The sequence below is a fragment of the Salvelinus namaycush genome, chromosome 16 (assembly GCF_016432855.1).
Source record: "Salvelinus namaycush isolate Seneca chromosome 16, SaNama_1.0, whole genome shotgun sequence".
NCBI lineage: Eukaryota > Metazoa > Chordata > Actinopteri > Salmoniformes > Salmonidae > Salvelinus > Salvelinus namaycush.
This window is the reverse complement of record NC_052322.1, coordinates 19,921,171-19,936,770: the sequence shown is the minus strand read 5'-3', so window position 1 is coordinate 19,936,770 and position 15,600 is coordinate 19,921,171. Positions and strand designations below refer to the sequence as shown.

At 41.5% G+C, this 15,600-nt stretch overlaps 1 protein-coding gene across 3 annotated transcripts; it reads right to left on the bottom strand.

Annotated features, from left to right (window-relative positions):
• Positions 1 to 4,618: 4,618 nt before the first annotated feature.
• LOC120061142 (glucose-induced degradation protein 8-B homolog) lies at positions 4,619 to 13,286 on the bottom strand. Of its 3 annotated transcripts, XM_039010713.1 has the most exons (6): positions 13,180 to 13,199; positions 12,982 to 13,071; positions 7,597 to 7,723; positions 7,188 to 7,384; positions 6,850 to 7,047; positions 4,619 to 6,232 (listed from the first exon to the last, which is right to left on the bottom strand). In XM_039010713.1, the coding sequence occupies exons 3-6, from the start codon at positions 7,715 to 7,717 to the stop codon at positions 6,059 to 6,061; spliced, it is 690 nt and encodes a 229-aa protein (XP_038866641.1). In that variant the 5' UTR covers positions 7,718 to 7,723; positions 12,982 to 13,071; positions 13,180 to 13,199; the 3' UTR covers positions 4,619 to 6,058. The 3 variants fall into 3 exon arrangements, with proteins under 3 accessions (XP_038866641.1, XP_038866639.1, XP_038866640.1); XM_039010711.1 differs by lacking the exon at positions 12,982 to 13,071 and having other exon boundaries at positions 13,180 to 13,286; XM_039010712.1 differs by lacking the exon at positions 13,180 to 13,199 and having other exon boundaries at positions 12,982 to 13,170.
• Between the last annotated feature and the right edge of the window lie 2,314 nt (positions 13,287 to 15,600).

Genomic DNA, 15,600 nt, shown 5'->3' with positions numbered 1-15,600 from the left:
CACCCACATCTGCGTGGGCGCGCACAACTCCAACACCATCAAATACGTTTTCAGACACACAACGCTAGTAGGCCAGATCACAGACGATGATGAGACAGCCTATAGGTAGGAGGTCAGAGAAATGGCAGTGTGACTTTGATGTCAGTAAGACAAAGGGGCTGATCATGGCCTACAGGAAATGGAGGGCTGAGCACGTCCCCATTCACATCGACAGGGCTGTAGTAGAGCAGGTCGAGAGCTTCAAATTCCTTGGTGTCCACATCACTATGAATCTATCATGGTCCAAACACACCAACACAGTCGTGAAGAGGGCACGACAACACCTCTTCCACCTCAGGAGGCTGAAAAGATTTGGCATTGGCCCTCAGATCCTCAAAAAGTTATACAGCTGCACCATCAAGAGCATATTGACTGGTTTCATCACCGCTTAGTATGGCAACTGCTTGGCATCTGACCGCAAGGAGCTACAGAGGTTAGTGCGTACGGCCCAGTACATCACTGGAGTCATGACTGCTAAATAGCTCATCAAATAGCAACCATGTTGTTGTCATGTTGCTACCATGCTGTGTTGTCATTTACATTTAAGTCATTTAACAGACGCTCTTATCCAGAGCAACTTACAAATTGGTGCATTCACCTTTTGATATCCACACATGGTATTGCATTTATTTATTTATTTATTATTATTATTATTTATTTTTTAACTAGGCAAGTCAGTTAAGAACAATTTCTTATTATCAATGACGGCCTAGGAACAGTGGGTTAACTGCCTGTTCAGGGGCAGAACGACAGATTTGTACCTTGTCAGCTCGGGGATTTGAACTTGCAACCTTTCGGTTACTAGTCCAACGCTCTAACCACTAGGCTACCCTGCCGCCCCGTCATGTTTTGTCATGTTGTCATGTTTTGCTACCTTGCTATGTTGCTGTCTTAGGTCTCTCTTTATGTAGTGTTGTGTTGTCTCTCTTGTCGTGATGTGTGTTTTGTCCTATATTTATATTTGATTTATTTTACATTTTTAATCCCAGCCCCTGTCCCTGCAGGAGGCCTTTTGCCTTTTAGTAGGCCATCATTGTAAATAAGAATTTGTTCTCAACTGACTTGCCTAGTTAATTAAAGGTTAAATAAAAAAACATACCTGAATTGACCCTTTTATGCACTAACTCTCTTGCACTGACTCTGTTACACACACTGGACTCTGCCCACACAATTGCACTGACACACACACACACACACACACACACACACACACACACACAACATGCACGCACATGCATACTGATACTACACACACACTCACACACACTTTCACACTCACCACATACACTGCCGCTAGTCACTTTACCCCTACCTACAGTACCAGTCAAAAGTTTGGACACAACTACTCATTCAAGGGTTTTTCTTTATTTTACTATTTTCTACATTGTAGAATAATAATGAAGACATCAGAACTATGAAATAACATATACGGAATCATACAGTAACCAAAAAAGTGTTAAACAAATCAAAATATATTTTATATTTGAGATTCTTCAAAATAGCCACCCTTTGCCTTGATGACAGTGTATCTGAGCTTTAAAGGGTAAATTTCTGGGTTGTGGTGTTTGTATAAGAAAGCCTTGTGATGATAATATTCTGGATTACAGTGTGTTAGTTGAGTTCAGAATTTGGTTGCTCTTTTTCAACTTGGAGAGCTAGGGGGAATCCCCCCAGTTCTGTCCTGCAGGCTAGGTTTGGGACATTTCTGTGCACACCTAGAATATTTTTGCCAGGTGTTTAAAATTTAGGTGGGGATTTTGCCCTATGATGTTATGACAGAGTCAAATAATTTTTGCCAAATTGTAATTGGAGGGTTAAATCTGTACAATGTTTTTCTAATTTCAAAATATTGCCTGTGTGCTTTATCTGTAAAATACTTCATGGACACGTCAAACCGCCCAGATGAATTTACTCAAACCAAGCACCAAGATAAGTATAGTTGGTGGTATGTTTCAAGGATGTTTCTCCTAGGGTGAAATGATATATACTCTCCTGAGATCTAGACTTTTGCTGAAAGATCATTACTTAGTTTTCTGGATAGTGTCCAGTCTTAACATGTTTTTCTAGTGTCGTGGAAATTCTTACAAAGGGACACTCTAAGTCAATAATAAATTAATCATTGTTTATTGTCAGCGCACTGGAGAGGTTCCAACCAACTCAATGCACCATAGTACACGTCAATCAGGAGCTCTGCCTGGGCAGTCCCAGCAGTTGTATTATATATGGCTATACAGACAAGTTATATTTGCATGATTTAGCATAATTAATTAATCATTACCGTTTTATTTCATCCATGTGACAGACCAATATTGGTTCATAACATGTGACAGACCAATACATCACGAGGCTTCTATCTCTCTAAGCTGAAACCTTGAAACTGAGATATCTCTCAAAACAAGGTCTGGGCATACTGCCAAATTGCTGCTACTGATAGTGAGGATTTGTACAGTCAGTCACTTGCAAGAACACAGAAATTGGTTCATAGAACAGCACATGAATACAACACAGAAATTAGTTATAAGAATAGCACAAACATTTAAATTTCCCTTACACTAGTAAGGACAGGCTTTTTTCTAGCCCCTGTTCTGTTGGTGAAAAGATTACTAAGTCACGGCATATAAAACAAACTATATTCCTTTGTCTTCTAGGGTGAGTCCCGAAGATGTACACTGAACAAAAATATAAATACAACAATTTTTAAGATTTTACTGAGTTACAGTTCATATAAGGAAATCAGTCAATTGAAATAAATTCAATCTATGGATTTCACTTGACTGGGAATACATATATGCATCTGTTGGTCACAGATACCTTACAAAAAAGGTAGGGGTGTGGATCAGAAGACCAGTCAGTATCTGGTGTGACCACCATTTGCCTCATGCAGCGCAACACATCTCCTTCGCGTAGAGTTGGTCATGATGTTGATTGTGTCCTGTCGAATGTTGTCCCACTCCACTTCAATGGCTGTGCGAAGTTGCTGGACATTGGCGGGAACTGGAACACGCTGTCGTACACGTAGATCCAGAGCATCCTAAACATGCTCAATGGGTGACATGTCTGGTGAGTATACAGGCCATGGAAGAACTGAGACATTTTCAGCTTCCAGAAATTCTGTACAGATCCTTGCGGCATGGGGCCACGCATTACCATGCTGAAACATCAGGTGATGGCGGCAGTTGAATGGCACAACAATGAGCTTCGTTGTCCATAGCTTATGCCTGCCCATACCATAACCCCACCGCCACCATGAGGCACTCTGTTCACAACGTGGACTTCATCAAAACGCATCTGATCGGTACAGTTGAAACCGAGATATATTGGTGAAGAGCACACTTCTCCAGCATGCCAGTGGCCATCGTCAGTTACGACACCAAACTGCAGTTAGGTCAAGACAATAGTGAGAACGACAAGCACGCAGATGAGCTTCCCCGAGACGGTTTCTGACAGTTTGTGCAAAAATTATTTGGTTGTGCAAACCCACAGCTTCATCAGCTATCCGGGTGGCTGGTCTCAGGCGATCCTGCAGGTGAAGAAGTCAGATATGGAGGTCCACCACCCCCTCCCCCCGAACACCTGCCCTCACCATTGTTAACAGATCTGTGGGATAATGGTGGGGCGAAGGACACGGACTACTGTTCGCCCCTGCCTCCCACTAGCACAGCAGATGGGAGGATGGGGCGACACAGTGTGTTAGCTAACTAGCTAGATTGCTAATTAGAGACACCGTGTGCTAGCTAACATGTTAGTTAACTAGATAGCACACGGTGTCGCCCCCGCCTCCTGTGTACCAGACTAGCTGGCTCAGCTAGCAGTGTCCTTTGCTCCCGCTTACCAAACACCTGCCCTCGCTGTCGTTAACGGAACTGCGGGAAAACAGTGCCCGACCGGCGGGGACGAAGAACACCCTCTACCGGTGTACGGCTAGCTATTTACAGTTGTTGCTACCACCCCTTCTTCTGTGGGGGTTTATCGGCAGCTGGCATCCAATGTTATTGTGCATCAACACCACCTATTGTAATGAAGCAGCCTCGCCTCCCGCCTGTCCTAACAAAAAACTGTAGCAATAGAAGTACTGAGGGGTTCCTGCAGATGCAGGAATGCCCCGGTTTGCAGGCGGCAATTGCACCCTTCTTCCCTAACTTTGACTCACCTCAAGCCGGAAGAAAACCTCTGACAAAGACCAAAAAGAAATGTCACAACATATGCGCAAACTTTTGACTGGGAAGCATACGTTAAAAGTTTTATTTAACCTTTAACTCGGCAAGTCAGTTAAGAACAAATAATTTTTTACAATGGCGACCTACCCCGGCGAAACCCTAACGCTGGGCCAATTGTGCGCCACCCTATGGGACTCCCAATCACGGCCAGGTGTGATACAGCCTGGAATCAAACCAGGGTCTGTAGTGACACCTCTAGCACTGAGATGCAGTGCCGTCAACCACTGCGCCACTCGGGAGCCCAACTTACCTACACCAAAATCACACATCTGCAAAGAATAAATGATTAACCTCGACAGCAAGGCTACACAATGCAGGAAACAGTCCCCTCACTGGATTGTCATGCTGGATTGACCAATTTAAATAAAAACTCAGAAAAGTTTATTTCTATATGTGCACATTTGACCTCAAAAACACCCAACAATACAAGGGAAGGGAGTTCTCTGTAGTCTGTGCATAATCACATTGTCTGATCATACAATGAAATTGACATTTAGCAGCAGGTAAAAAAATAAACAAATATCACAACATAAACAAGAAATGGGCACTTCTACAGTGACTTTCACCCATTGAACAATATTTACACCACATGCCTCTGTGCAGTAAATGTACAAATTCAGACTGGTTACTAACTCTTAATAGCAATCTGGTCATGGGTACCTTACACCAACTTCTCTACTTCTGTAGGAGAGCCTTTATACTATGAAAGGTGAAGGTTTTCACCCTCCAGCTACAAGTTTTCATGCCTCAATATAACCTACACGGCAGAGCTTCAGGTATCTTTCAAACACAGAAGGGAATGTAAACTCAGTCAACCATTTAAAAGAAACCCGTATTTCCATGTGTGTGTGTAATAATTTCATCCATCAGTAGACAGGTTAAGACCAGATGTCCAGAAGATAGACTTGCCATTTTAACCAATCAAATTACTGTAGATAACTGTTACCTGGCCTTTCCCACATGACCCAAACACTTACAAAAAAATTAAAATAGCATTTAGCCTATATTCCCCTCTGTCCTTTACATAGGAGCCTAATTTAGGCTTAAAAAGGCCCAGTGCATTAAAACAAATATATTTCCTGTGTTCAATATACATATTTCTACAATTGAGGTTGAAATACTGTGACATTTTGAAAACGGTGATAGTGTAAGAGCTGTTTGAAAAGACTGCCTCAGAGTTTTGGCCTGTCTGGTAACATCACCAATAAGAAAGAGCTCTGTCAATAGATAGTTCAGTTTCCCCCTCCCCACTCAGATCACTCCTAGACAATCCTTGCAAAATTCTTGCTTGAGGAATTGCTCTTCACCAAGAATCTATTTGTGTCTTGTTGACCACTTTAATTGAACAGTCACAGTAAGGTATTTAATTGTTACCCAGAAATTATTTGATATTGAGATAAAAAACAGCTACATTGGACCTTTAACAAACTATATGGTTTGTATAAAATCTTAACACCTACACTCAACTCAGTGGCTTAAAAAACGAATTTAATTATATTCAGAACCGACCATGACACTCAAGTAAAAGTGATTCATACCAATTTCTCAGGTAATCAAATATAAACGTGTGGTCTCTTAAAGTGTATATAAATGTGGGTACTCTTGAATGTTTAAATCAGTGTGTCACTTTTTCTTTTCTTTAAATACAGCCATATAGCATTTGCACACTCAATTAAGTCCTCTCATATATGCAACATGAAAAAAGTATTTATATACATGTTATTTTCCCGTTATCATCCAGTCTTTCACGGATTATAAATAGGAGAAAGGAAGTATGGTAGTCCATGTCACTGCTCGTCATTTCACTTGGGATCCTCAATAATGCCTTTGCTGAGGTCTGTCATTTTGGGGTATTTTACTTTCTTCTGGTCCAGCTCGTTCTGAGCCCATAACAGCAGCTTGAGTAGCTTGGCCAGCTTGGGCGTTGACTCCCTGTTCTCATAGTCCAACACAGCCTGGTTCACCTCACTCCACACCTGAAGAGCATTCAGAAGGGAAAGAATGGTGTGTCAATTACAGGAATACAGTCACACAGAACACCTATAAAAAAGGAGACCCCTTTACAAATGCACATTAAGGCTATTAGTAAAATACGTGAAGTAAGATCTGCATCTCTTCAACTTCAGATGTGCACATTTTACTTTTACACTATCCTTACATTAGCCTTGGATGTGGTGTGGCCAAAGGCACATTCCTGATTCATGTGTGTGCAGCTAATAGCATACCATAAATACCTTAGTATTTAGAAAAACTAAATAAGGATAACTAAAACAGGAGCATCTCATCCAAACCATGTTGCACACATGATCAACGCAAAGCGTTACAAAGCGTGTGGACATTTTGAAAACATGTCATTTTCAATTTGTCCAGCAGCAAATGTATACAGGCATTTTATTTATTTAACTAGGCAATTCAGTTAAGAACAAATTCTTCTTTACGATGACGGCCTACCCCGGACGACGCTGGGCCAAGTAAGGTAAGTCTTTTTACACTACAAAAATATGTAATGGAACTAGTATGTGTTGTCAAACTAGTGTAGTGTAAAGAGGCTCTAATAATACAATGATACAGATTATAGACCAACCACACACACCTTCTGTCGCTGCATCATGTTAAGCAGGTCTCCAAAGGGCGACTCCTCTGGGGTATCGAAGGCAAGAAGAGCCAGCGTCCTCTCCATCTCTGTCAAGCACTCCCTGCTCTCCTCCCCCTGCTCTGCCAGCTGTGTCTGGGCAAACTCCAACGCAGACTCCGTCTCCCGCAGCCTGATTAACTCAATCAAGTGCTGTTGCTACAAAGAGGAAAAGGGGAAAGAAATGGAGCGGGATGACAGAAGTTAGTGTTATGGTGTAGGCAATGGACATCCACATCGAGATGCTTATGATTTGGACAGGAGCTGGTCCCAAAACAGTCCACTGAGGGCATCCTTACCTGCAGGTGAAAATACAGGTAGCGCTTGGTGTCAAGCAGTTCTGGGTGTAAGCGGTTGATGAGTGCGATGGCCTCCTGTATTTGCCCCTTTAGGATCATCTCTCTGATCTTTATCCTCTCATCCAGCGAGTCCAGGTCCACACTGGGCTCGATCCCAGACTCCATCCGGAACTTCTCAGCTGCCTCTTTAAACCCCTCTGCACAAACACAGACAAGAGTGAGACCATCAAAATCACAAGAACAATCAACCGGATATAGGATAGATCAAGGAAAAAGGTGAGTGATTCTGCAAGTAGAAACGAGCTGAAAAGCCAAAGTTGTTTGGAGCAGAACAGTAAACTGGGATTGAGCGCAGCTCAGATTGGAGGTTGTTTTAGCAGCAAATGACAAAGTGTGAATGATGGTATACCTGTCACCAGGTAATTCATAATAAGCCGGTTCATGTCAGCCCTCTGTATTTGTACATTGTTCAGTTTGTCCATCCATTCGTCTTTCGTAATATCTTCAGGCTTTTCCATGTAACTCATCATTGGATCCTGCAAAATTTGAATATGAAAATAAAGTGTTGTAGCAGGTATCTAGTTATTGCACTGACCTGCCGTTTATGTCAAGAGTGACTGAAGTAGTGTTTGAAAAACCAAAACAACGTTAGCTAGCTAGCATTGCTTTAAATTGTATTGCTAAAACAGTAGAAAGACAGAAGTGAAATATAATTCAATTTCAAATTACTGTGCCGGTGGGCAGGATGTTTGGTCATTATGACGTGGGGCATGAGACAATATCTAAAAGGATCGTATTAAAGCAAACTTTGTCACATGCACCGAATATAAAAAGGTGTAGACCTTACAGTGAAATGCAGTTAAGAACAATAAGTGAAGTAAAAAATATAAGTAACATAGTTAAAGAGCAGCAGTAAAATAACCGTAGCAGGGCTATACACAGAGGGTACGGGTACAGAGTCGATGTGTGGGGGCACAGATTAGTCAAGGTAATATGTACATGTAGGTAGAGTTAACGTGACTATGCAAAGATAACCAGAGAGTAACAGCAGCGTAAAAGAGGGGTATAGAGGTCCTGGATGGCAGGAAGCTTGGCCCCAGTGGTGTACTGGGCCATACGCACTACCCTCTGTAGTGCCTTGCAGCCGAGCAGTTACCATAACCAGGCAGTGATGCAACCAGTCGAGATGCTCTCGATGGTGCAGCTGTAGAACCTTGAGGATCCATGCCCAATCTTTTCAGTCTCCTGAGGGGAAAATAGGCTTTGTCGTGCCCGCTGTACAACCGTCTTGGTGTGATTGGACTAGGGGTGCAAATTTTGGGGAATATTCAGAGGTGGAAACTTTGTGGGAATATATGAAAATTAATATTAAATACCATTTAAATGTAGATTTTTTTGCATTGGATAAATTTACCATATCATATGGAGACAAACAAATCTTTAACCTTATAAGTAGGAATAATTGCAAATGATTAAATCCCAATAGATTTTTGTTGTTACAAATTGAACTTTAATTAAATGAGTTGACTCTTCACATGGGATGATTTCACTGATCAACAAAAGGGAATATTGAATGATCGCATCTCCCAAAAAGGACATACATCTGTAAAATGATAGTCTAGAAACTAAAGCTTTGGTTGTCTTCCTCTCAGGCTTCCATGTCTCCTCCCTGGACGTCCTCAATGTCCACCTCTTGAACATCAGACTCTAGGGCCTCATCTTCACGGTCACTTTCCAACCTTGTTGAGGATGGCTCGTTGTCAGGCTCAAAAAGCCTCAGATTTGCCCGGATGGCCACCAATTTCTCAACCCTTGTATTGGTCAGCCGGTTGCATGCTTTGGTGTGTGTGTTCCCAAACAAGGACCAGTTGTGCTCTGAGGCGGCTGATGTTAGTGGGATTTGGAGGATGATGGAGTCAACAGAGGAAAGAGCCTCAGACCCACAAAGTCCCTTCCACCAGGTGGCTGATGAGATATGTTGGCACAACTGCCATATGGCATCTCCAGCCCAAACCCTTGCTTGGAAGTATACTTCGCCAGACTGCCAAGAACCTTGCCCTCATCCAGGCCAAGGTGGCGAGACACGGTAGTGATGACACCATAGGCCTTGTTGATCTCTGCACCGGACAGGATGCTCTTGCCAGCATACTTGGGGTCCAACATGTACACTGTGGCGTGTATGGGCTTCAGGCAGAAGTCTTCACGCTTTTTGATGCATTTCAGAACTGCAGTTTCTACTGCTTGGAACAACAGTGAAGTGGGCAGGACAGTACAGATATCTTCTCTTACATCTGCAAGCAGTCTGAACATTAGACAGGATGGAATTGTCTCCCTCAATCCGTGCAATGGCTACTGCTTTAGGTTTCAGGAGTTTCAGGCTGCTTACCACTGTCTCCCAAAATACATCATCCAGGAGGATCCTCCTGATGGGGCTTGTCCATATCAGCAGACTGGGATATGGCCATTTCCTGGAGAATCCTTCCCCTCCAGGAGACTGTCAAACATAACACCACCCCAATGGGTGTTGCTGGGCAGCTTCAATGTGGTGCTCTTACTCTTCTCACTTTACTTGGTGAGGTAGATTGCTGCTATAACTTGACCCTTCACATACCTAACCATTTCCTTGGCTCTCTTGTAGAGTGTATCCATTGTTTTCAGTGCCATGATGTCCTTGAGGAGCAGATTCAATGCATGAGCAGCACAGCCAATGGGTGTGCTGTGAGGGTAGGACTCCTCCACTTTAGACCAAGCAGCCTTCATGTTCACAGCATTGTCTGTCACCAGTGCAAATACCTTCTGTGGTCCTCGGTCATTGATGACTGCAGTCAAGCCATCTGCAATGTAGAGACCAGTGTCTGTTGTCCCTTGTGTAATACTGGTTGAGGGGTGGAGATTGTCTTTAATTATTCCTTGCCCGCGAATATTCGACCACCCATCAGAGATGAATGCAATAGTCTGCTTTCTCTATGATTTGCTTGACCTTCACTTGAACTCTGAACTCTGCATTCAGCAAATGAGTAGATAAAGCATGTCCGGTTGGAGCGGTGTATGCTGGGCGAAGAACATTCAGAAATCTCTTCCAATACACACTGCCTGTGAGCAGAGGTGAACCAGTTGCATACACAGCTCAAGCCAGACATTCAACAGCATTTCTGACTACGTTCCTCCATTGAGTCAAAAGAAACTTCTGATTCCAGGAGGACCATGAGCTGTTGCTATCGGTAAGGTGTCTGATTCATCATTTTCACCTCTAATAGGACTTTTGTCAGAGGTTGCTTGTTGTGAGCGTTGAGGGAACTTTATGCACTTGCCCAGATGATTCTGCATCTTTGTTGTATTCTTCACATATGATTTGGACACAGTATTTGCAAATGTACACAGCTTTTCCTTCTACATTAGCTGCAGTGAAATGTCTCCACACATCAGATAGTGCCCGTGGCATTTTCCTGTAAACATTAGGAGAAAAAAAATTGTAAAACATTTGAAATACAATTCCATGTACAAATAAATAATTAAGCAGTTACATTAAACAACCCCTTTGTAAGATAAATGTTTTAAAATGAAATGTGTGGAAACAGGTGAATTTACACTCAGTTAGCAGGCTCAAGCAAGCTAAAACCCACACGGTAGCAAAAACTAACCAGCAGAAATTGTTAACAAGTTAGAAATTATTTAAACACACTTTGCTGTAGGCTACTATTTAATAGTTTACAAAAAAATTGTCATAAAATATATTTGCCCCACCCAGTATTGTAATCACAACATACCAGAAAGCATGTAGTCCTTGGCTCAGACAGTGTGGTGGTGTGGACTCAATAGCATCTCATTTGTGTGGAAGCTCTTGAGAATCAGCTGTACATGTGATGGAATGCACTGTGCATGCAGATGGTTGCAATTCCATTGAATTGGGGATAGTTTAACCAAAATATGCCACAAGACCTAGAATTGCCTTATGTGTATCCCACAAAAAAAGTTATAAGCCAACCTTTTTGATGAATTTAAGCAAAATTCCCAGGCTTAACTTCACATGGAAATTTCCCGGAAAGTTTCCAACCCTTTGCAACCCTAGTTTGGACCATGATAGTTTGTTTTTGATGTGGACACCAAGGAACTTGAAACGCTCAACCTGCTCCACTACAGCCCCGTCAATGAGAATGGGGGTGTGCTTGGTCCTCCTTTTCCTGTAGTCCACAATCATCTCCTTTGTCTTAAATCACATTGAGGGAGAGATTGTTGTTCTGGCACCACACAGCCAGGTCTCCCTTTAGGCGGTCTCATCGTTGTGAGTGATCAGGCCTACCACTTGTGTCATCAGCAAACTTAATGGTGGTGTTGGAGTCGTGCCTGGCCATGCAGTCATGGGTCAACAGGGAGTACAGGAGGGGCCCCCCCATGTTGAGGATCAGCGTGGCAAATGTGTTGTTACCTACCCTTACCACCTGGGGGAAGCCCATCAGGATGTCCAGGATCCAGTTGCAGAAGGTGGTGTTTAGTCCCAGGGTTCTTAGCTTAGTGATGAGCTTTGAGGGCACTATGGTGTTGAAAGCTGAGCTGTAGTCAATTAAACAGACTTTGCAAACGTGGGTCTGTTGTAGACTCACTTTCTCTTCTTACCTCATGTCAAAATAAAAGTCATGTACGTACGCCATACGTGGACAAAAAAAAAGTAATAATTTATGGGGGACTTTTACATTGACAGAAGGGAAGTGGATCTACAACAGACCCACCTTTGGTAAGTCCGTTTAAGGCTAGGCACCACACCATTTTCTCTTAATCATATCACAATCAACTTTTACCAGTTGAATGTAGACAAATTAAATAAAAATGTGTATTCTGATTTCTGAAATATTTTATATACAAAAATATGCAAATGAAGTGATGTCTCATTAAATCTGTGCATGTTTGCATACCAGACAAAAAAAAAATTCTAGACACTGGATGAAGTTAGCCTAAATATTTTTGTTTCATTTTGTGAAAAAACACTCTAAGTCCAGACTTGTCCATTACAGATGGTGGATAAATACTTTTTTCATCTTTCTATCTGTAAAACACTGAAGACATGTAAAATGCATTATTGGCAAATAAAATGTTATCTACAATAGATAATGTACAGCATATCAACAATTCCCCCTGGGCAAGTCTGGAGAATATAGCTAAAGATAACCACACAAATGTTGGTGAATGCAGATGTTTCTGAAGCTAAGAAAAATGTGTTGGGGTGTGGGAAGAGTCTGACTTCCGAGAACAGGCAGTTAAAGACAAGTAAACTGAATTAAGACGACCAAACGCCAAAGGCCTGTTTAGACCCAATCACCATCTCTTCAAAGTAAGTTATTAAAATGTAGTCCAGTTTGTAACTCTACGAAATGGACATTGAAATTGTGTAATTCAATGTAGCTAGTAAGCTTGGAAATTATTGGTGACCATTTTAAAAAGTGGTTAAAATATATTTTAATATATTAGCTAATATGACAAACTAAAGAAAATATATTTATGAAGTTATTTAAAATTGCTTACTTTTTGAAAATACTCATTAATGGACCAAAATACCAAAAAAATAGATAGGTAGATGCAAAAATGTCATAGCCTGTGGTGCCTGGCATTAATAATACAATCCTTTAGATATGTTGTCTCAAATTCCCCCGTCATAATGGCCAACCCTCCACTCACAGCACAGTAACGTTAAATACAATTCCATTTCAACTTAGCTTCTGGCTTCCCACGGCGGTTTTGTGCAACCCAATATAATTGAAAGCAGCGATTGTGTATGTAAATACGCCAGCAAAACACCTACCTGAAATGACTTGTGTTGTTTGCTAACGTTAAGCTAGCAAGCTGCTTGTTGGTGCATCACCCACCAACGTGTAATTTTAACATCCGAAAGCTCAATTTGACACAGGAACGAAAAGTACAATACAATAAATAATAACAATCATTATCTATATGAAATATAATAGACAGCTGTATTGTAAACTGACATACAGCTACCTACCTGTAACAATCTTTCGACTTCGGCAACAGCCGTGTAGTTGCTTCACGCTCTCTCGCGAGAGCCAAACCTGATTTGTGGGAACAAGAACTACGATTGGTCAGTGGAATGATGGCATGGTTACTTTATACCTCAGTGGGTTACCAGGAACAGTAGCAATGGTGGGGTCTGTTCAGAAGGATTTAACGTTACAAAATGGTCAGATATAAATGCATTTTGTAGAACAGATGTTCCGTCTTGTTGAATTGGGCTGCAAGGTTCTAAAAGTTTCACCTCATTGAATATTTAAGTGATAATGCCCTCGAAGACGGTGCTTGGAGGATATATTGGCACGGGTGTTGTTCATTCAGGATTAGACCCACCCGTTGGAAAAACGTGCCAATATATCCCCCAAACACCGCCTTCGAGGGCATTATCACTTTTTCATCCTTCCACAAGATATAGTCCCTACACAAATCTATGGTTGCTAGAGATGCCCATCCCTTGCTTGCTAACTAGCCAACTACGGCTAATTTACAGTCACGTCAAAAAGTGCAGCCAGAATAACAGCAAAGTAACTGCATTTGCATTTGTTTAAGCTGTTTTCTAGTTACATTTATTTGGACACATCCATAACAATAAGCTGACGAAGCGCGATTTCGCTTGGCATAGAAAATGTGCTCACTCGTCAGGACACTGTTGTTCAGAGGAGCTAGGCAATATAACACAGCTACAGTAACACAATCACTTCAAACGGAAGCTTGAAAGACTGCAAATGAGCTGCGTTTCGTTTTGACTTTTTCAATTGACATCGTTTTGTATATATCCATAAAAATGATGCCAGCTGAATCATGATTTCGACTGGCTGAGAAACGCTGCCTGCCTGTCTATCTCGTCCCGACTCACGACAAGTTCATTACTTTGGGACAGCAGGAGATCGAATTTGAATATTGAAACAATGTTGCAAATGTCGGAGAGACAGACAGCACTGTTTATACAAATCTTGTTCATTCAAGATTAGACCCACCAGTTGTATAAAAGGGTTTATACTCGTTTATACCCGAATGCTGATTGGTTAAAACCGCATTCCAGCCGCGTCTATTCCACAAGTTGCCACCGGCTAAATCTATTACATTAAAATGCCTATTTACTCTGTTCCATCAGACTGCGCAATCCATTGTCTCATCAGCCCAGCCAAGCAATTTATAAACTGGATCTCCACTATAAACAAAACATCTAGACATTATCTCACATTTCTTTTAGACTAACATTTAGTTTTCAACAGTGGACATTTAAGACCCCTGACAACATATCTTCCAAACACCAGCTTCTCTGGCATTATCATTTAAGTGTAACTCGAAAGTCTATTCTGTGGATTAAGGCAAAGTGAAAATTACATAAAGTAATGTATTGGGTTTTAGGGTTTACCCCTCTTTGAGTAATGTAGAAATGAACATGCCTTTTTGAAAATGCAAAGTGAAACTGAAATTACAAAAGTGTAAATGGTTTTGGAATGGGATTTTTTTTCTCCATCAGTCTAGATTTATTGTGCCTAATGAAATGTGATACGTTTTCAAAATTTCATATTTAAAAAGAACATGGTGAAGTTAATAATTGGTGGGTGTGTAAAGTTATTAGAGACTTGCTGTAACGGACATAGATCACACTTTTGAATGTAAAATATGTGCTCACTGCTCAATATTCATTGTCGACGGTCAAAATATAAAATTACACATTTTAATGCCGGTGTTAAACATTTATGTTGTCTTTGCTGATGTTATTTTCAATTTGATCGTTTTATCCCTCCTTTTCCAGTGACCCTCTGGAGGAAAACTCTCTGAGGAGGTCTCTGGTTGAGAATCACATAGGCTGTATTACTTACTACACTTAACAAAAATCTAAATACAACATGCAACAATTTTAAAGATTTTAATGAGTTACAGGTCATATAAGGAAATCAGTCAATTGAAATAAATTCATTAGGCCCTAATCTATGGATTTCACATGACTGGGAACACAGATATGAATCTGTTGGTTACAGACACCTGTGGGGGCGTGGATCAGAAAACCAGTCAGTATCTGGTGTGACCACCATTTGGCTCATGCAGCGCAACACATATCCTTCACTTAGAGTTAATTAGGCTGTTGATTGTGGCTTGTGGAATGTTGTCACACTCCTCTTCAATGGCTGTGCAAAATTGCTGGACATTTGCGGGAACTGGAACACACCAGTGGCGATTTTAGCATGTAAATCTTGGTGGGATTTTTTTTTTTTTTAAGTGTGATGCATGCCAACAAAGCCACTACACGACACAACACTAAACAATACATGAATTGCACTATAACAGTGACAAACGGTGCCCAAAAACTGTTAGGGCCTACATAAAGCTGTCCCAACAGCAGTCCCAACATCTTACCACTGCTACACCTGGCTATCAGCAGAGC